Source organism: Vombatus ursinus, unplaced genomic scaffold (assembly GCF_900497805.2).
Source record: "Vombatus ursinus unplaced genomic scaffold, bare-nosed wombat genome assembly UNPS02014768.1, whole genome shotgun sequence".
Taxonomy (NCBI): domain Eukaryota; kingdom Metazoa; phylum Chordata; class Mammalia; order Diprotodontia; family Vombatidae; genus Vombatus; species Vombatus ursinus.
This window is the reverse complement of record NW_020954546.1, coordinates 2,716,426-2,738,608: the sequence shown is the minus strand read 5'-3', so window position 1 is coordinate 2,738,608 and position 22,183 is coordinate 2,716,426. Positions and strand designations below refer to the sequence as shown.

The window sequence follows — 22,183 nt, the reverse complement described above, 5'->3', positions numbered from 1 at the left end:
TAAGATAGAAGAAATCAATTATGCCAGGTGTTTCAAAACTATCAAAGTTAAAGACTCCACTAAGATTTTTGGGACCCCCTTTTTGAAATACAGGTATCAAAATACTATTTTTTTTTCAAAAATCCCAGGGTAAGAACTCCAGCCCTAGATTTAATTACCATCAATTTCAGAGACCTAAGGCTAAAACTCTAGCTCATTCAAAATCAGATACGTGCAGACTCTTTAGCAGAAACTTCTGGAGTTACATAAAATACCATTATTATATTATATTATTATATTTTCTATTATATTATAAAATTCACTTCAGCAAAATGCTCTTAGCTTAGATGACTTTCTTATTTGCTGAAGTTCAAGCTGGCTTATTCAAGTAAATTGGAAAAGAGGTTAGAAAGCAATCTAGAGTCAGAGAAAGAGAAATATAATTTCTCTCTACCCTTTTTTCCTTCTCATAGACATTCAGACTATTCACATGGCCCCTGCCTGCAGTGGAAGGAGGCCTAGGAAAAGGAGAGGCTCTCTGTTCTTTCCAGGGTTTGATTAGTATTACGAAAGGGAAATGGGTTCACTTTCTGGAAAATGTGGCTAGGGGACCTAAGTTAAATTTGCCATTTCTCTTTGGACAGGTGATCAGAGAACAGGTCCTCACCTGTCAAAGAAAGGAACAGAAGGGTGTCACTTTTAACTAATCCCCTCCCAAGTCCTTTGTGACTAAGGTAATCAGGGGGACCCCCCTACCTGTTGGATCACAGTGCTGGCCATACACTCTGGCTACTTTCTGTGGACCACGTGCTCCCTCTGGATCCCCACTCAAGTACAAGGCCTAGTATGTACCTAATTTTTATTATTCCTTCCTATATCAGATCTTTCACTGCCCATCAAAGGGACAAGGATCTATGATTCCATTCAATGAGGAAATGCCCTTGTCCTTGAGGAAAAGGAGAGAACTCAATGAGTTTTCAAATGAGATTATCTCACAGGAAATAATAAATAAATAATAAAGGAAAGATAACAGAAGTTAAGAACTATAGAAAGAATTCTCAAAAACTTCCATTTCCATTTATTTTAAGAGTTTTACTCTAGCCTATGATTCACTTTGGTTCCCCATGCCTTTCTCCCTTCATTTTTCTTAGAAAGAGCATCTTCTAACTGATTCATGTGCTTTTTTCTTCTTTCTGTATACTCTAATGTCTGGTTTATTGACTAAGCTACCTGACTCTCTTCTTAAGTTGTTTTTCACTTTTTCCTATGTCCTCTGTTGGCTCATTCAGATATGATGCAGGGATAGCTAGGAATCTCAGCAACATTATTGTGATGTTCACTCTGACAAAGTAAAGGATGTTGGCAAAGTCATTGGTCAATGTGCTTTCTAGCCAGGACTCATGAATGATTTCGGTGTTGGCATGGCATTAGAAATAATCTTTTGCCTTTATAGAAAACACTTTGTTATTTGACATTTTGTTTGGTGTAGTCCGAACCTCTCTGTCCTATTTGTCCAAACTGTTTTACAGGAGACCATTTCTGTGATATTAGGGAACAGGACAGCTGCTAAGATGGAGAGACTCCAGGTTGACATGGAAACACATTATGCTGAGGTGGTTATAGAAGTGGGAAGCATCACTTTTGGGGAGGAGTATAGGAAAAAGATGACCGACAGTCATTTGAAAAGGACACAGAATTCTAAAATCATCCAAGCCATATGTGCACTGTTAAATTCAGGCGGGGGAGTCATCAAAGCTGAGATCGATAACAGAAGGTACAATTACCAATGTGATGGATTTGGTCAAGATTTGGAAACGTCATTTCAGAAGCTTCTGCCTTTGGCTTCACAGGAGTTCCTTGACTACATGCAACAAGACCACAATTTTTTCATTTTTGTGAAACCCTGGATCATGAAGACTGCTGGCCCCCAACTACGAATCTGTAGTTTGTCCTCAAATATATTCCAAAGAGATGTAACTTGCACGGTCAACCTGACTGCCAGTAGAGCATTAGAACTTCTAAAGGAGAAACAATCAAAAATCCAAAGAGGAAGGGAAAATCTCCCAGAGTGGCATCCCAAGAAAGTTCTTATGAGCAAAGTTCAGGAAGAGGAAGACATAAGGTTGTTTGCCTCAGAATTTTTGAAAAAGGACCAGCTTTTGTACAAGGAGAAACTCAACTTTACTGAGTCAACTCATGTTGAATTGAAAAGATTTACAAGCAAGAAGATTGTGCCTAGGATAAAAGAGATGCTGCCCCGTTATGTTTCCGCATTTGCAAATACCAAAGGCGGATACTTAATTATTGGAGTGGATGATAAGACCAATGAAGTATTTGGCTGCAAAAGAGACAAAGTAGACCCTGTCTTACTAGAAAAGGAGATAGAATGCTGCATAAGAAAACTGCCCGTCTTCCATTTTTGCTCTGTGAAGCCACACATCAATTTCACAACCAAAATCATAGATGTGTATAATAATAACAGCCTATATAGTTATGTCTGCGTGGTCAAAGTAGAGCCCCTCTGCTGTGTTGTCTTTGCAGAAGACCCAAATTCCTGGATCTTGAGAGATAACTTTGTTGAAAGACTGAAAGCTGAGGAATGGGTGTCCAGGTTAATGGATATTCAACCAGGTAAAAGGGGAGAAAAAAAACCAAAACACCAAATCGTTGTCCAGTCCCTACCAGAAGAAACCTACTTCCCAGTGTTCTACTATGGGCACTTGGGTCAGAGTTCTGTTTCTAGCTCCTTGTTTTTTGACCTGTAGACCTACATTCAGAGTTTGGATCTTTCTGGACCAAAAGAAGTAGCTATCTGAATAATACTGGGAGAGCTGAGGTGGGTTCTAGCATCTCTCTTCCTTTCTTTTTATCTTTAGTGGTACTGGTCTAATATCAGGTCTCATTATCACTGGCCTGGGCTATTGAGGGGAAAGAACATCACTTTGGAGCCAGAGGACCAGGGTTCACATCCCAACTTTTCTCCTTAGTACCTGTGTGATCTTGGGCAAGTCATTCAACATCATTTGGCCTCAATTTCCTCACCTATAAAACAAAGAGGTTGAATTAGATAGTCTCTGAGGTTCCTTCCAGCTCTAAAGCTTTGATCCTCTGATCTTTTGATTCTATTGCATAGCCTCCTAACGGAGTTCCCTGTCTCCAGCATCTCCATCTATCTAATCTATTCTTCATACTACTTCCAGATTAATTTTCATTCTGCATTCATTCCTCTCCTCAAATAGCATTCCTCTCCTTCAATAGCATTCTCTTGCTTGTGGAAAAAAGTCCCAACTCCTTATCCTGACATTCTTCTTACCTGTCCAGCCTTATCTCATATCCCCATCCAGATACATTACACTTCAACCAAGCTATCCCTTATGCATGTCCGGTGCTTTCCTGACCTCGCTCATATTGTTCTCATTCCTGGGAATGACTCTCCCCCCATCTCTGCTTTTTGAAATCCTCTTCATCCTCCAAGATCCAGCACAGTCACCAGCTCTTTCAGGTAGCCTTCGCTCTCCTCCCACCTCCAACTCAGCAGGCATTATGACAATTGGGATATTATGTTACATTGCATATTTGTGTATGTGTCCTATTTCCTCCCCTCCAACTATACTGAAAGCTCTAAGAAGGCTTAGTCATTGTCTTATATTTATCTCCCCTAGTGACTACCAAAGTCTCTGCTTGTAGAAGATATTTATCAAAAAGTTGTTTGATGAATAAATGAATGAATGAATGAAACTCATTAGCAATAAATTTGGGGAAAGGTGGTACTTTTCTTTAAAAAAATGCCTTTTTTACAAGTTGATGTCCCTTCTCTTCAGGCAAAATCTTTTATTAATATTCTTCCTTTTCCCACAAAACATTTTGGGTAAATTCCATAAAATCAATTCTCATTGACTTCCTCTAAGGAAAAAAAATACAATTACAACCAAAATGTACGTCTTTTGCATTCATGATTTTTTAGGATTGCTTCAGTGTTCAAATGACTCAATTTTCTCATCCATCTGGGTATTTCCAAAAGCTCCCTCTCCATTCTTCTGGCTGATGCTTGAAGTTCCACAGTTATAGAACCAAACTATGACCTAAGTCTTTTTCTCCCCTTCAGTTCAGCTCAAAAAATATTGAGTGCCTATTCTTTATTTGGAAAGCTAAGTGGCGCAGGGGATAGAGAACCAGGCCTGGAGTCAGGAAGACCCGAGTTAAAATTTAACCTTAGACACTTACTAGCATTGTGACCCTGGGCAAGTCACCTAACAGTTTTTGCCTCAGTTTCCTCATCTGTCAAAATGAACTGGAGAAGGAAATGGCAAATCACCCCAGTATCTTGGCCAAGAAAACCCCAAATGGGCTTAGATTCTTAAAATCTAGCCACTGCTCAGATTCTTAGAATCTAGCCAATACCTCACAGACTCTCAGATTCCTCAAGAGTCTGGCAATATGGCAGATCTTTAATAAATCTTGTCTTTGGCTGAAAGAAGGCTTGGGTCGAATTCTTTTGGGCAGGACCTTTGTATCATGATCTAGGGATCTCAGCACCCCTAAACCTTTAGACCTCATCATATGGTTCCCTGACTAGGAATCGAACCCAGGCCATGGCGGTGAAAGCACCAGATCCTAGCCACTAGACCACTAATATTCACATTCCTTAAGAGTCTGCCTAATATTCGGGTTCTAATAAACCTTGTCTTTGGCTGGAAAAAAAAAAAGAAAAGAAAACCCCAAATGGGGTCGTGGAGAGTCAGACAGAACTGAACAACAACTCTTTGTTCCCTGTAAGTGCCCTTAAGTGCTATATGGGATAAAAATAAAAATAAAAATAATTTGAGTACATTTACAATTCCTGCCCTTAAGAAGCTGATATTGTTATGGAGGGAAGAAAGGAAGAGGAAGAAAGAAATCAACAGGATGGTTAATCATAGAAGAAATCTTAGAGGCCAATTAGTTCAACCTCTTAATTTTACAGATGGTGAAACTGGGGTTAGGTGACTTACTCAAGGTCAGACAGGTGATTGTTGTTGTTCAGTAGTTTGAGTCATGTCCAACTCATCATGACCCTATTTGGGGTTTTCTTGGCAAAGACACTAGAGTGGTTTACCATTTCCTTTTCCAACTCATTTGACAGATGAGGAAACTGTGGCAAACAGGGTTAAGTGACTTGCCCAGGGTCACACAGCTAGTAAGTATCTGAGGCCAAATTTGAACTCAGGTCTTCCTAACCCCAGGCCTTACACTGTATCCACTTTGCCACTAGCAAAGCTGGGATTTGAACCCTGGTCCTCTAACTTGCCCAAGCTCACACAGAGTTAGTTAGTGGCAGGCTAAGGTACTGAAAGCCTTCCTCTATATCTTCTTACAATCATGGCAAGAAGGTAAATCCTCTGGCTGCCAAGGTTTCATGCTCTGTTTTTATTATTATCTCCTTTTCCAATCATAAACATTCCCAGTGATTTTTAGCAGTAGGCGCTTTAAGTCATTGCAGTTTCTCATTAGAGCATTAATTCTGAAAATAAACTTTGGAAACGAACAACTGTTTACATCATAAGAGTAATTGTGTCTAAGTTTTCATTTCTGAAGGGGAAAAAACCCCACTGTTGAAGTCATCATTGCTTTCGGGTGCAAGTCTTATTGTAGATATGTCCTGGGAATTTAAAGACCACAATTCCCAGTCTGTTTTGGAGCTGCAACATCTAATTATTGTTTGTTAGATTTCAGGACATATAGTCCTGCTTTCTACCATCATGACCCTCCCAAAAGCACTATTAACTAAAATTAATTCCATTTGAGTTCAAATGAACTATACTTATTATTTTTTAGAATTTTGCAAGACATCTTGAAATAAATATACCAAAACCAGGGTTGCTTGAAGTTATACAAAAACAGTGGTTCAGTGATAAATATGTATTCATTCAGCAAATATTTGCTAAGCCCTTAATATCAGCAATGCCCAGAGTTAAGAAGCTGGGTCAAAGATATAGAAACCATAATCTCTGCCTTGAAGGAGTAGGGAAGATAAGACCTGTATGAGGAGAAATAGAATAAAAATAAAAGTGTAATCACCAAAGGAAAAGGGTAAAGTATTTTGAGATACTATTAGGGAAAGATAGCAGTACAAGAAGAAAGGACAGCTACTCATATGGTATGCTTTCAGAGGCTGTGGCAAACATACCCTGCCCATAAAAGACACTTCTTCCTTCTGCTTGTTGATGCTATAACTTCCACAGTTGTAGAACCAAACTTTGGCCTACATTTTTTGCTCCCATTTAGTTGAGCTCAATAAATAACGAGTGCCTACTCTGTCAGTAAGTAAAATGCCCTTAGGTTATATGAGAGATACAAGCTCCAGTAAGATTACAATTCCTTCTCTTTAGAAGTTGATAATCTTAGAGTAGATGGAGTGGTAGATAAGACACCAATAAAATCATAACCTAAGGTAATATGTGATAAATATTACCGGGAGGTTAGAGTAACATGCAGACATCTAGGGGAGAGGTTACTACATTAATCCTTACTCATCTTTTATACTTTAGTGTGATTGACCTTAGAAAACTCAAGTTCCAAAGCTGGAAGAGGCTATCTGGCCGGACCCTACCTGAAAAGAAATCTCTTCCACAGTATAGTCAATAAATGGTCATCCTTTCAGAGTCCCAGTGACGGAGAACTCACTACCTCTGAGTAAATTCCATTCTGCTCTTGGTCTGCTCTAGTTGTTAGGAAGTCTGTCCCTCCACAGTACCAAACTCTGCTTCCCCAAATCTACTGCTAGACCTGCCTTCTGAAGCCTTGAAAGACAAAGCAAGGCCCTCTTAGGTGTGACAAGAGTATAAGTGACTTGCCTAAAGTCCCTCAGGTAGAAAAGGTGAAGGCAGAATCTGAACTCAGCTCCTTTGACTCTGCACCCAGCATTCTTTTCTCTGTACCACACCTCTACCACCCGGTGAGAGGTCCCAAATTTCCTGGCAGCTTTGAGAGAGGGTAAAGGAAGGGGACGGCTGATACAATGTCAAGAGGAGCTCAGAATGTAACAAGAGTAGTTCCAAAAGTGAAAGGAAGAATGAAAAAGGATTCGTTTCTGAAATGACTTTATGTTGATTTGTCAAGCTCATCCCAGCGTGGCTCAGGACAAGGACCAGTCAGCGACTGATCCACTCCACAGATCAAGCTGTCCAGAACAAGCCCAGTTACATAAGAGGACCCTGCAGCAAAGTTTGCTTTCAGGTATCCACTTTTGGTTTCATTTATGGGGGGAGGGGTGTCTGGTTTCTACCTTAGGATAAGGAGGGAGGAGCAGATAACAGCTTGTTCTAACTTTTCCTCTGGACAAATGCAAGCGTAAGACTTAACATTCAAAGCAGGGATCAGGAGGAGAACACCTGCTTTGCCAGGCAGGGGCACCTCCTGTGTAGCCGGACATGCGCCCTGAATCCTTGCTGAGGGACGCCTACCTTTAGCGCCCAGGGGCAGGACACACCCCACACACGTGCTATAACCTGATCTCTACTGCTTCCTCACGTTTCAGCAATCCTCTCGATCTCAGTCTTTAGAGGAGACTGTCCACCTGAGTTATCAAACTCAAAGTGCTTCTCTGCTTTGCATTGAATGGAAACCTGAATACAAACAAACTGCCTCTGCAAGCATCCTTGCCATGTGATTGCAGGTTTTGCCTTCTCAAGGTTCTGCATTTTTTTTTTTGAGGCAATTGGTGTTAAGTGACTTGCCCAGGGTCACACAGCTAGTAAGGGTCAAGTGTTTGGTCTGAGGCCAGATTTGAAGTCAGGTCCTCCTGACTTCAGGGCCAGTGCTGTATCCACTGCGCCACCTAGCTGTCCCAAAGCCATTCTTTAAAGGCTTTCCACCAGGGCATCTTGCCCTGCCCCACTCTTTTTTTTTTTTTTTTTTTTTTAAACTCAGGGGCTCACCCATACTGTAGTGCTTGAGTCGTAGGGCTGATGCAGACTTTCCAGGCTTCTGAAAGGGAGATATGGGTTCTTTTCCAAGAAGATTCCTCACTTAGGCCTGCATTACACTGCAGTTCAGGAGATCCAGGCACAGCATCATAACCTGGGAAGTGTGGAGGCCTGTCAGCAACCCTAGCAGCCTGACCTTCAAATAGTTTTTTTTTCCGAGATTAGTCCTGATAATTGGGCTCCAGATACTCCCTCACTGATTTTTTTCTATGCAGTTTCCTCTCACCCTCTATGAAAGCCCTAGTAATCAATTTCCCCATACTTTCAGAAATTCCTTTCTTACTAGGAATTTTAGAAGGGTCTCCACGTTTAGGTAATTTACAAGAAGTAGACGAAGTTTAGTCTGTCTCATATTATTAAGCAAGTACTTCACCTTCCCCAAAATATACAGTATATAGAGATTCTCACAGTATAGGAGGAGTTCTTAATACTTTTTTTTTTTGTTCCATCGACCCCACTAGCAGTCTGGTAAAATCTATTGACTCCTCAGAAAAATATTTTTAAGTGCATAAAATAAAATGCATAGGATTACAAAGGAAATCAATTATGCTGAAATATAGCTATCAAAATTTTTGTTTAAGTTCATGTAGCAAGATTAAGAACTCCTGCCCTATGACTTCTGGCAGAACGTTCTTGATATCCTTATCTCTTGTCGAGAGGCACTAAGTCCTTTCTATGACTCAAAGTGCAGATTCCTCAGAAAGAAGCTGGCCCAGAGCACATGCCTCCTTCTACGGGGCCAAAAATCAGGGCTTCCTCTGATAACTCCTACTGTACCTTAATAAGTGATCCTGATGACAACTTGCTGATTGCCATGATCTCTCTCATTCAGCTAACTCCCAACATGATCTGCCTTCACTGTATTGGATTGGGCTTCCCTTATGGTGTTAACTTTGTTCTTTGATTTTGAAGGCTAATAAGGATTCCCCATTCTCTAGTAGGACACTCCACCCTCTTACTCGGCAGAGCTGATTCATAGCTTCTTCAGAGTTCTTGGCCTCTTTACAGTGTCAAAGATGTGGATTATTCCCCATCAAAAAGGCATACCTATAGTGGATAGAACTCTGGCCTTGGAGTCAGGAGGACCTGAGTTCAAATCCAGCCTCAGACACTTGACACTTACTAGCTGTGTGACTCTGGGCAAGTCACTTACCCCAATTGCCTCACAGAAAAAAGAAAGGCATATCTATATAAATATGATTCTATACTGCAAAGATTTGTGATGAAAGAACAGCATTATTATATTTTGGAGAGCTTCATCTCCAAGAACTCTGCCAGGAGCAGTGTTTTCTCTATGTGCACAAAATAATCCTGTAGTTTTGCGACTAAAAGGAATTCCATTTCAGTGATGTTATAAAATGGAAATGAATGGTGTTTTGTACGCATTCTGAAGGGAGAATAAGCAGGATTGCTGTTAACCCAACAATTGCTTATTCTGCATGCTTTAATCTGTAAAGCATTGAGTTTAAAACATAGTAAATGACCTTGTAACTTAAAAAAAGAAAAGAACAAGTTCAAACGCATGCTCTCTTTCTGGAGCACTGTAATGCTTTGTAACCTATTTCAATTCTTTGAATTTACAGTGACCCCACAGGAGATAGGATTCAAGCCAGAATCCCTCTGCAAGGAGCTGTTCTTGGAGCACGATGGACTAGAGGAGCTAATGAAGAAGAAGACCCATTGCTTTTCAAGGGGGATCCTCATATTTTCAAGGAGCTGGGCTTTTGACATTGGCTTAAGGAAGGATGATAGAGTCCTGTGTGATGCTCTCCTTATCGCAGTTAACAGTCCCCCGACACTTTATACTATTGTCAAGGGACCTGATAAGATGAATGGGCTTGAATATTCCAGACTTACTGCTCTCCAGCTAAAGCAGAAACTTGCCAGTGTGGGGTGTTACACTGGAAAAGTTTGTGTCATTCCTCAGCTTTTGCACCTGCCTGGCCCTCAGTGTGGGATCATCCAAGTACAGTACCCCCAATCCTACATTCTGGCTGCAGAATATGAATTAGAAGACTTGTTGCAATCACTTGTAATAGTCTTACTCTGCTTTACCTCTCTTTTAAGCGACCAGCTTGGCTCCCAATTTTTGAATCTGCTAGTAGCTGACCAATCTAAGCTGTTTTCACAAAGCCTCCAGGAAACCAGGGAGTTATTTATCCTTTGCTTGCCAGGAACCCGGAAAACTGCTATGGTCATCAAAATCCTAGAAGAGATTAGGAGCGTGTTTCACTGTGAAGCAAAAGAAATTCTCTACCTTTGTGAAAATGACCCCCTGAGAAAATTTGTAAGGTAGGTGTTTCCTGAGTAATCTAAAACTTTAACCAGCTAAATAAAATGAAATCAAAGTTCAGTCACTCTTTACAGTCAACACTTGCAATTGTTAAACAAATGCCCAGTAAATTCCATGTTATTGTGTGTCTTGACAGAGCTTCTGGGTAAGCTGAGACGCCCAAACTAACATTCCATTTCTAAATAGTCAACTGAAGGAGATAGGTGCATAGTTAAATAGCCTTCAGGTTCTTATACTCTTTATTGTCATTAAAGTCAGCATGCATAACTTACTGTTTTCAGAAATAGCTAATTAAGTTACTGATTTCTTTCTTTCTCTTTTCTTTTCTTTTCTATTTTTTTTATTTTTGGAATCTAAAGCAGGAGTCCTTAGCCTTGTTTGTGTCATGAACCCTGTTAGAAATCTGATGAAACCAGAATCATGTTTATGCATGCTTAAAATATATAGGATTATAAAGGAAATCGAGTCTATTGAATTATAGTATCAAAAGATTTTTGAAATACAAATGAATGGACTCTGGATTTAAAATCCCTGATCTAAAGCCTTGAGTGTAAGAAATTTTCCAGGAAATAGGCACATCATGTGTTAGCCAACAACACTTAATGGCGATGTGTACCGTTATTGCTATTGCAATATTAAACATTAGATATATGAGGAACTAGCCCAAATAAAATTTCATAGAATCATGGAATTTTAGCACTGGAAAGGACTTTACCTATCATTTTTTCCAAAGCCATCATTTTTCACTTGAAGAACCTGAGATTCAATTTGATTCAGAGAGTATTTTGATTTCCCGGTTTTCTTCTGATTTAATTGTTTTGGAAATTACATAGATTCTGTTTTGGTTTGAACTGCTTCAAGAGCATATAAGATTTCTTGACAAAAGTAAAAACAGAGATAAGTTTGGCATTGACCTTCTGATCATTAACCTTGAACAAGATAGAAGACAAGAAGACATATACTAGCCAAAAGTGTTTGGCTCATGGCTCATAAAGCTTGTCCAATACAAGGTCCACAAGAAAGAAGGTTTTGTATAAATAGTAAAGTTCTCCAGGTGCTTTTTTCTCTTTAGGATGACATTGTTCTGATTACATAAAGTTCCAGGAAACTATAGGAGTATAAAACTTCAATGAGAGTCATGATTACTTTAAAAGAGATTAGCCTATCCATACAGCAAAAACCAAATGGATAAAAAATGTCTATTGTTCAGACTAGACTTGTAGTTGGACTGCCAGTTCACTGAGTTAGTACACAGTATATTTATATAGGAAAAGCATCCAGATATATGTATGAATCGGGTCCAGCATTGAGTAAGAGGAAAACTAGGGCTAGATTCCATGTGGGAAATTGTACAGGGCTTTAGCAATCCTGATATGGTCCTTAGCTTTTTTTTTTTTTTTTTACACCAGTGTTCAAACAGTGATGTCACAGGGTTGTAAATGCTAGAACACCACAATCTCCAAAGAATCAGAGCTGTGGATAACCTGAAGTGCAATGTGGTACGTGTAGGCTTTCCAAAGATGACAATAAATGGTGTAAAGGTACCATCCAGCATTTGTATGATTGGAAAAGGAAGTCCACTCATCATGGAGCAAGAGTGAGGGATAACAGGAAGATGATGGTGTGAGTGCTGTTTTTGTGGTACCCATGACGTATAAAGAGACTTAAAGGAAAGACTATAGGACATTAGCTAGCTTCTCCATGAAGGATCTATGGAAGGACATGGAGAAGAATTGCATAGGGTGAGAAGGCGTGGGTGAGTTATAATCTATAGCAAGAGAAAAGAATATTTCCATTGATAAGATTACATGTTTCATGGAGCATTAAAGTGCCTAACTACCTTCACTTCAATTCAACAAAAATTTAATCCCTTTTTTTTTTTTTTTGGCAATTGGGATTAAGTGACTTGCCCAGGGTCACTCAGCTAGTAAGTGTCAAGTGATGGTCTGAGGCCGGATTTGAACTCAAGTCCTCCTGACTTCAGGGCCGGTGCTCTATCCACTGAGCCACCTAGCTGCCCCAATTCAACAAAAATTTAGTACCAATTATGAGTAAGATATAATGTTGGGCACTAGGGATACAAAAAAAGGAAACAGTGAATGGAGCTCATCTACAGGAAGTTCCCCTCAGGGAGAATAAGACAACCATGAAAATAACTTTGATACAAGTTGCAATATGAAAAGTTCCTATGAGAAATCCAAATAGACTAATATGAAAACATTTAAGGAAGGAGAAACCACTTATAAAACTGCTGAGACAAGGGAAGGCTTCATGGAAGAAGTGGCATCTAAGCTAGACTTGGAAGGAAGGAAACAATTTCAGTAGGCTGAGAGGTGGAGGTAGACTGCTGGAGATGGTACACACAAGGAGACAGAGAAGGAAGAGGGCAGGACAAGGTTCAGGAAAGGCATATATTTCAGTCTTGCTAAAATTCAGAGTACAACAGGGGTGTTGTAGGTGATAAACCTGGAAAGTAAAGTTGAACTGAGATTATAGAAAGCCTTGGATGCCATTCCAAGTGTCTCATTTCTTTATTTGGTAAAGACTCGGAAAGATCCCTAGCATGTTGGGTCAATCCTTTGTGGTATAGTTATGGAAAGTATGGATAAGAAGAATTGCACAGAATGAGAGTGTGCATGAACTGGGCGGTGTGCTGATGAAAGGAATATGTACATCCCAATCAGTGGACTTTATATATCCCTTAAGGTATTTTTTTTTTTTTTTTGCTTTTTGGTGAGGCAATCGGGGTTAAGTGACTTACCCAGGGTCACACAGCTAGTAAGTGCCAAGTGTCTAAGGCCAAATTTGAAGTCAGGTCCTCCTGACTCCAAGGCCAGAGCTCTATCCACTGTGCCACCTAGCTGCCCCCATTAATGTATTTTTAAAGACCAGTGGAAGCTGCTGAAAGTTTTGCAGTAGTTTTTGATGTGCCTTTTGAAGATTGGCTTGGCAGTGAAGTGAAGGGTGAACTAAAGATGGTGGAAACCAGAGGAAGAGAGAACAACTCACAGTAGTACAGGTGAAAAATAAAATAGATGTTGTAGGAATGGAAAAGGGGAGACAAATGTGAAAGATACTGCCAAGGTAGAATCAGTAGGATTTCTCAGCTAATCAGATTTGGAGGATGAGGGATAGAGAAGTATAAGAGATAATATACCTCAGTTTCAAGCCTAAGTGCCATTCATAGAAAGAGTAGAGTTATGGGATAGACAAATTTTGATCGGGGAAGACAAATAAATCAATTTCAGACATTTTAAGTTTCGGTTGATTAAAGGACATCCAGATAACTATGTCTGGCATGCAATTGGAAATACTATACAGTAAAGTAGTTTAGGAAAGAGATCAAAGATAGAGATCCAGACTTGAGAGTAACCTGCATGCACAGTTGATCATTGAAGTCATGGGAGTAGATAAGGTCACCAAAGGAGTGATTGTAAAGAGAGATAAGGAGAGAGCTGGGGATAGAACCTCTGGTCAGCACGTAAAATGCTTGTCAGGAGTCAGAGTATGAGAAATGGAAAAGGTCACTCAGTTGACAACTAGTAGGTTGTTGGTGACCTCGAAGAGGGTTGTTTCAGTAATGTGGATATGAGCTAAATGGAAAAAAGATTGGGGATTGAGTAGATGGTAAGAAATCAAGGTTGGTGAGTATAGAATATTCTTTCTAGAATTTTGACAGTAAAGGGGAGAAATAAGATATAGTTTGAACAGGATATCATAGAAAGGAATGGGATATAGCTTAAAAGAGTATTCCATTCAAGGGAAGAGTTTTGTTTTGCTGTGTTTTAGAATAGGGAAAACCTGAGCATGTTTGTATGCCAAGGCAAAAAGAACCAATAGGGAGATTAAAGATAAGAGATGTTTGACAGAGCAAGGTTTTAAAGGTAATATAATGATACTATAAAAAAAATACATTGATTTGATTTGCAATATAGCCCAAAAAATGTTCTCTGGATTTGATTTAGACCAGGATCCAGTAAATTAATACAATTTCCATGTAAGTTTTGGTTCATAGCTTAATTCAATTCAAGTCTTTTGTTAAACATCCAAAGAAGCCTTTCCTGGTGCCCTTTCCTCTGAGATACCTCTAAGTTATTCTATAAATGCCTTGGTTATACATAGTTATTCGATTGATATCTCCCTTATTAGATTGGGAGCTCTATTTATTTTTCTCCCTTTCTTTGTAGCCCCAGCACTTAGCACAGTATCTGGCACATAGTAGGCACATAACAGATACTTGTTGACTTGACTGGACCCAAACCAAAGTCAAAGGGAAGCAAAAGTTCTAGGAGATACAAATAATAAATCAAGGAATCTATATAAAAGAGAGAAGTTCCTGGGGTCCGAGAGAGAAGGCACTAGGTACTCGAGTCAAGAAGTGTTACAAATGTTAAAAAGAAGTGTTACAAAGGTTAAAGTTCTGCAGACAGCCATACCACGGCTGATGTCCAAAGACTTTGCTATCCCATGTTATGGTACTGATTACAATCTTAATGATTTCCTTATAAAAAGCTTTTTTATTTCCTTAGCAAAAATATAATGGAGATTTTATTTTTCTTTATTAAAATTTGCTATATGACACAAACTGGCTACATGACCCTTGGCAGGTTCATTTGTCCTCTACCTCTCTAAGACTACAAGTTGCTGATCTACTTCAGTAGAGGGAGTTTCCTCATCAAGGGTTCCCAATACCAGTAAAATCATAGCTCTGGAACCCTGAAAACTGCTGTATAGGAAAGTTTGATGGGAGCACATCTCTTCTGCACATAAAATTTTGTATATGTAAAAAGTTGACTGATGGCTATTCTCTATGTATAAAGAGGACAGGATAAGAAGAAATGGGCTGCAATCTATCAATCAATACACGTTTATTTATTAAGCACCTACTATAAGCCAGGCACAGTGTTAGGTGAAATTAAAATAAGTCTCTATCCTCAAAGAACTTATATTCTAATTATAGCCTAAATTTAACTGACATAACAGCCTTGTCAATATGTATTGTCAAAAGCAAAAATTAATTACAATGGAAGTAATAAAATCACCTTGCTTAGATTTTCAAATTACAAGTCATGCTTGAGATTTTATTACCTTACCCTGAATTGACCAAAAGAGGAGGGCTTAACATTTTCCCACATGGTCTATTGTGAAACAGGAACTCTGGCTTAGTTCTTTAACCTACCAAGAACCTCATGTGAACTACAATATGAAGTAATCCCCAAGTAAGAACTAAAGAACTTCACTTTTAGTTTTTGGCTCAGACAGATAACTAATGAATAATATTCCCTTTGTTCATGTGGTTGAAACCATACTCTCTTTTACTCTCCTAGCCAGCAAAGTAGCTGCCAAGCTGAGACCCGGAAAACTTTCATGAGAAGAGAGTTCCTGAAGATTAAACACATAGTAATAGATGAAGCTCAGAATTTCTACAGTGAAGATGGAGATTGGTACACAAAAGCTAAGAATATCAGCCACCCCAAAGGTGAGGAGGCTGGAAAGAAAAACCCTCACCAAGGGATTCTGTGGCTCTTTATAGACCCTTTTCAAGCGAGTCATAAAGGAGTCAGTGGCCTTCCACTTCCACTAATGCAATATCCAAGAAAAAAACTCACTGCAGAGATCTATAATGCTCTAGAAATAGCAAAGGTCATGAAACAAGAAATGAAGAAGATCAAAGAAAACCAACCTGGACACATGCCTCCTGAGTCATTGGCATTATTTAGGGAAGATCTATATGAGGATGCTATCCATGCTTACGCTCTACCTGGAGTATGTGAAAAAGAAAGTGATCTGACAGAGGAAGAACTGGCAAATCATGTGGCAAGAAGATGTCAGAGTCTCTTCCAAAATGGCTATTCTCCTAAAGATATTGCTATTTTGTGCAGTAGGAGTGAGGACCGAGAACACTATGAGCTTCTTCTTCGAACAGTGATGAAATCGATCAGGACCCACAGGACAATAGAAGTTGGATTCAGCAGGGCGTCTGGTGTTCTGGGTAGCTCTATCATTCTAGACAGTATTCAGCAGTTTTCAGGCCTGGAGAGAAAGATTGTGTTCGGTCTCATTCCTGCCAGTTCTGGGCCTGAGGTTCCCCAAAATCTCTTGCTCTGCTTTGCATCCAAAGCTATTAAGCACCTATATCTATTATATGAAAAGATGGAGGACCTGTGAAACATATTATAAGTTATCCAGATGGCCAATGTTTTCAGAACTTGGGATTTATTCAATCCTTTTGCTAAAGCAGATAGGGAGATATTATGCTCCTTGTTTTACAAATGAAGAAACTGAGGCAGAGGAAGATGAAGCAACTTATCAAAGGTCACATGGCAATTCCTTGATGGAGCTAGAAATTAAATTAGGTCTCTCGAGTCTCGCTTTCTTAATCTATTTATGAAATTATGTTAATTTTATACCGTTTCACCTAGGATACTTCCATAGCTTGATTTAGAAATTTAGGGATCATTCCTCAAATTTAATTGCTTCATTTTACATATGAAGAAAAAGACCCAGAGAGTTCAAGTGATTTGCCCAGGGTTGCAGAGTTAGTTACTGATGGAGCTTCACTTAGGCTAGAGTGGGGAGCTGGCATCCAGAACAATAGAGAACCTGGGTCAGATCATATGAGGAATACAGTATTTAGGTCAGGGTACTATTTTTTTTTTAATTTTTATTTATTTATTTTTAGTGAGGCAATTGGGGTTAAGTGACTTGCCCAGAATCACACAGCTAGGAAGTATTATGTATCTGAGGCCAGATTTGAACTCAGGTCCTCCTGACTCCAGGGCCAGTGCTCTAGCCACTGCTCTACCTAGCTGTCCCAAGGGTATTATGTTTTAGAATAGACATTAGTAAGCTGGAAAGAATCTAAAGCACTGCAATCAGGTTGGTGAAGGGCCTTAAGATAATGTCATAACCTGCTTGAAGTCTATCCTGAGGCTTCCCATCACTCGTCTCCATCCCTTTTGCACCAAGTTTACCTTGTATACGCTTTGTTTACTTACCTTACATGGTTCTTCCCAATGGAAGGTAAGCTCTTTGAAAGCAGGGCCCGTTTCATTTTTTACTCTGTATCCCTGGCCCGTAGCAAGTGCTTAATAAATGTTTCTTGAATAAATGAATGAATGAACATATAAGGATAAGTTGAAACAACTGGAGATGTTTAACCTGAAGAGAATAAAGCTTAAGGGGCAGCTAGGTGATGCAGTGGATAGAACACCGGCCTTGGAGTCAGGAGGACCTGAGTTAAAAATTCGGTCTCAGACCAGACACTTGACACTTACTAGCTGTGTGACCCTGGGCAAGTCACTTAGCCCTGATTGTCTCGCTAAAAAAGAAAGAAAGAAAGAAAACAGAAAGCTTAGGAGAAGCATGTGATAGCTATGAGCTAGTGTTTGAAGGACTTAGGTGTGTTTTCCTTGGATTGGGAGGGCAGAACTAGGAACAGCTGGTAAAGCTGCAGAGAAGCAATCTCACCTCAAGGTAGGCTGGGCAGAGCCGGGGAGAAAGACTGGGGCTGGATCTGTAAAACTGAGGCTCATCTGCATGGAGATTATATCTAATCCCATGAGATGTGGCAAGGTCACCAAGAGAAAAAGTGTAGAAGAGAATAGAATAAAGACCAGGAGAAAGCCTTGGGGAATTAGCCTCCATGCGGGGTTGAATGTGAACGCTGATCCAGCAAAGGAGGGAGAGATCAGTCAGATAGGTTATCATGAAAACCCCGACAGGAGAGAATCTAGTCAATAAATACCAAGTACTGAAAGGGATACCCCTGAGGGATTTTAGGTGTGTCGCATAAGGGTCCCCAGGGCCTGTGTTACAAGGGAAGGCTTTAGAGGGGGAAAACCACAAATGTACTTGGTGGACAGGATTTCTGGAGAGCTTTCCTCCTTTGGGGCTGAGGAGAGGTAATCCCCCCAGAAAAAAAAGGTTACAATCCAGTAGAGTGTAATATCTAGGAGGGCAGGGACTTTAGTTTTTGTTTTTGAATCTCCAGCACCTAGTACAACATCTACCATGCAGCAGGGGCTTAATAAATGCTTGTTGAATTGAATGGAATTAGGAAGTAAGTGATTGCCATCTGGTGGAACAGGAGCAGAACTTCAGGAAGTACTGCTCACAGCATAGAGAAAGGAATCTGCGACAAGAAACAAATGACTGCCATCTGCTGGATGTTACAGAGAACTGCAGGGAGCATGGCTCCAGCAACAGTTTAGGAAAGGGATCCATGATGGGAAAACCAGTGATGTGCGCAAGACAGGCTTTTCAATTTAATTTGCATTGTTAACATTTTATCCATCACTCTCTTAAGTCTAAACAATAAAAAAACACAATAAACCAAGCCCTGATTTGCAGCACTTGCCAATTTCTGAAGAGTAAATGCTTACACGGAAAATTTAACAGTTGGTTCTCCTGAGCCATTGGAGCTGGCTCCAGCATATTCCTGGAGAGAAGTAACCAAAGGAGTTTATTGAGGCCAATGGAACAAAAGCAACAATGTACAGAGAGAGGATTTTGAAGCGGAGCACCAATAAGGGGGAACAACCCCTAAGTATCTTGAACTAGAACCCTACTAGATGCGCTACTGTGAGGGTCTAGAAACACACTTGCTCTGAGTGGAGCGTCGCATGTTGGCAGGCAAATTATTTATTGAATATTCTGATGTGAATTCTGTCTCCCCTAATCTATAAAGAAACTGCTCGTGCTTTGAGCGTTGTTAACCTGTATGCTTGTAAGAGGAATTGGTAACTATTTCCTGCGGTAGAAAGAAGGAGAGGCTTCCCTGGCAATGGACCAGAGGAGGGAAAAGTCTCACAAAGTATACCCAAGCCCTTTTTAGCAGGAGACATTTCAACCTAGCCTGAGCTTAGCTCAGTTCCCACAAAGCAGTGATCTAACCAAGTTTATGTCCAGTTGCAACATGAGCTAGATTAACCCAAGTCTCAGTTATCACTGGGTTGAGTTCCCAAAGGTCCCTTCCAAAAGTTGCTCCTTGCTCTTTAAGGTATCAATGTTGTATTGGCTACAAACCTGGAGCCTTCTGGACTTTTCAAACTCATAAGGTCATGGGCTTCATTGTCTTCACCAGTTGCTGAGCTTCCCCCAAATATAACTGAACCTGACAGGACTTTTTGAATGCCTCTACTTCAAATCAAAGAGCCTTCTCTTCAGCAGATGGTTAATTGACTCAAACCCATCCCAGAATATCTATGCATGCTACACAGTCTATCTTTCCAGTCTATCTCTGCATATCATAACAATTCTCCCAGAAGCAGCTTCCTAGAGTCCACTATGTGGAGAAGTCATTTTAGTTAGCTGATAAGGTCTACAAATGTGTCACACCCCTGTTACATTATGATCCTATGAGATCTATGACCCAGGGGTATAGAATGACCTTCACCATGCTATACTGCTTTCTTCATTAATATATCTGGGAAGGGGGCAGCTAGGTGGCACAGTGGATAGAGCACCAGACCTGAAGTCAGGAGGACCTGAGTTCAAATCTGGCCTCAGACCAAACACTTGACACTTACCAGCTGTGTGACCCTGGGCAAGTCACTTAACCCCAATTGCCTGAAGAAAAAAAAAAGAAAATATATATCTGGGATTGAGATGAGACTTAACAAAAGAATGCCCCTCAGAAAAACTACGGCTAAACAAGCAAGCAAAATGATCGAGGATGGAAGGCTAGGTAAGATCTTTAAACAGAATTATGGATAGAAAAAATAGCAAAGCCTTTGTTTTCCAGAATCCCTACTTTGTATGAGGGATATAGGCAGAGTAATACTGATAAGTACAAATATTCATGTATATTATAAGAACAAAAGAAAAAAATTGAAATTGTAAATGATTGCATACCTTATGGCACAATTGTGGTATTGTTGGGTTCTTTTTTTAAACCAGTTAATGAAATCAACAAAAGATGGATACATTAATATAACAAGGTAGTAACAAAGTCATCTCATGTATCCAAAGGAAGGTGCATGCTTTTGTAATGCTACCCTCATCTACATAGTTATAATCATGGTATATTGCTTCTGTTAACGCTTTTTTCACTCTGTATCCCTCATGTGAGCTTTCTAGGATTTCTTTGAATTCATTAAAATAAATTGGTTAAGAGCTTACTATGTGCCAAGGACCATACTGAATTCTGGAGATTCAAATGAAAAGCAGTAACAGTCCCTGGTTGCCTTCAAGGAGGTTACATTTTAGTGGAGGAAACCACACAGAAAGAAGAGTGGTTGCTAGGGACTAGCACTTTTATTGCAGGCATCGTGAGTGGGGCTATGGGAGAATAGGTTGACAAACCCCACCCAGGAACAATAGCAGAGTTGATTAGATCATGATTAATGGTTCCAAAAGTATGGCAGAGGAGATGAAGGTGGAAAACAGAATAAATCTATGGTAAAAGTAGAAGGAGATGCTCTAGAGGAGAGAGTGGAGAAACAGTTGGGACTTTCTTTGAAATAGTAGTCTCAGTCAGGCAAGCAGCCACCAATCGAGACAGTAGGGCCTCAGGACTGAAGTTTCTTCAGAACCAATTTTTGTTTCTTATATTGCAATATTTTCCTTTTTTAAAAAAAGGTGGATTTTTTTTTGTTTTTATTTTTAGTGTAAAATGAGTGCACCCATATAAAACATGCATGTCTACTTGGATTGTCTTTTTTTTTGTTTTTTTAATTAATTTATTTTAATTTATCAACAATCACTTCCATAAGCTTTTGAATTTTAAAATTTTCTCCCCCTCCCTCCCTGCCTCTCTCCCCAAGATGGCATACAATATGATATAGGCTATACATATACATTCCTATTAAACATATTTTCACATTAGTGACATTGTAAGGAAGAATTAGAACCAATAGCAGGAACCACAAGAGAAAACAAAACAAAACAGAAGAAAAAATAGCAAATAGTATGCTTCCACCTAAATTCAAACTCCATAGTTCTTTCTTTGCATGTGGATAGCATTTTCCATCATGAGACCTTTGGAGATGTCTTAGATCCTTGCATTGCTGAGAAGGGTTAAGTCTATCAATGTTAGTCATGGCACAATGTGGCTATTACCGTGTACTCGGATTGTCTTAAATGCAGCTTTCAGTGGTGTGAACCTCTGGAATCTGGCCTACCTCTGAGGAGAGGAGGATAGCCTGGGGTTGAGCTTGTACCACAGGCAGGTAGGCTCCAGGAGTACCTTAAGGCTGGGTGTTTTTTTCTCCAGTCTCCAATAAAGGACTAGAATTGTATCTACCTTTGCCCCCTTCCCCTGCCCCAAATACTAGTCTAGGGATACAACTTTGAACCAGAACAAAAGCTGCTTCCCTGGTGAGTAATCTATAGCTTAAAAGGGAAGGCTTGCCCCAAACTTAGACCCATTAGCTTGGATTCTTCCCACTGCTTACAGTGCTGGTTATACAAAGACCATTACAGAAGTGAGTAACAAGTAAACTCATTTATCCAAGCAAAGCAGCAAACAGGAATTGTAGAAAATCTACAGATCAGGATATACCAAGAAACATGCAAAAGTATATGAGCTCTTTGCTGGGTGCAAGAGATCTCAACTCAAACCAAGAAAGAGGCTCCAATATCACCCAAAGAGAAATTCCCCCAAGTTTCTAGGATGACAAACTGGAATCCAGGGACAGGCTGAAAAGCTATCTTCCCCTAGGTGTTTATAGCTTCCAAAGTTTTTCTCTCTCTTCTCCCTGGGGAAGGGAGTGGGGGCAGCAGGTAGATACAATTCTTGTTATCGGTGGTTATTTGGTGGTGGTCCTTCATTCTAGTCCTTTATTGGAGACTGTGACCTTATGAGCTTGCAAAGATCAAAAGAGTGAACTGCAAGAGGTCTAACACATGGAATCCATTCTCGATTTTATGAACAGCCAAGCCTGGTGAGGAGGGAAGGCTCTAGAGACCTGCTGAACCCAGCATAGCAGTGGGGCAAAGGGCAGCC

The 22,183-nt window shown here is 40.0% G+C and overlaps 1 protein-coding gene across 1 annotated transcript; it reads left to right on the top strand.

The window, feature by feature from the left end:
* The first annotated feature begins 1,535 nt into the window (after positions 1-1,535).
* On the top strand, positions 1,536-16,407 carry LOC114042798 (protein SLFN14-like). The gene is made up of 4 exons (XM_027861525.1): positions 1,536-2,610; positions 7,078-7,194; positions 9,527-10,235; positions 15,564-16,407. The coding sequence occupies exons 1-4, from the start codon at positions 1,551-1,553 to the stop codon at positions 16,402-16,404; spliced, it is 2,727 nt and encodes a 908-aa protein (XP_027717326.1). The 5' UTR covers positions 1,536-1,550; the 3' UTR covers positions 16,405-16,407.
* Positions 16,408-22,183: the final 5,776 nt, after the last annotated feature.

Coding starts and splice junctions, on each gene's coding strand:
- LOC114042798 (XM_027861525.1), top strand. CDS start 1,551: ATGGAGAGACTCCAGGTTGACATGGAAACACATTATGCTGAGGTGGTT. Junction 2,611..7,077: donor GTTAATGGATATTCAACCAG/GTAAAAGGGGAG, acceptor TGATTTGTCAAG/CTCATCCCAGCGTGGCTCAG. Junction 10,236..15,563: donor CCCCTGAGAAAATTTGTAAG/GTAGGTGTTTCC, acceptor TTACTCTCCTAG/CCAGCAAAGTAGCTGCCAAG.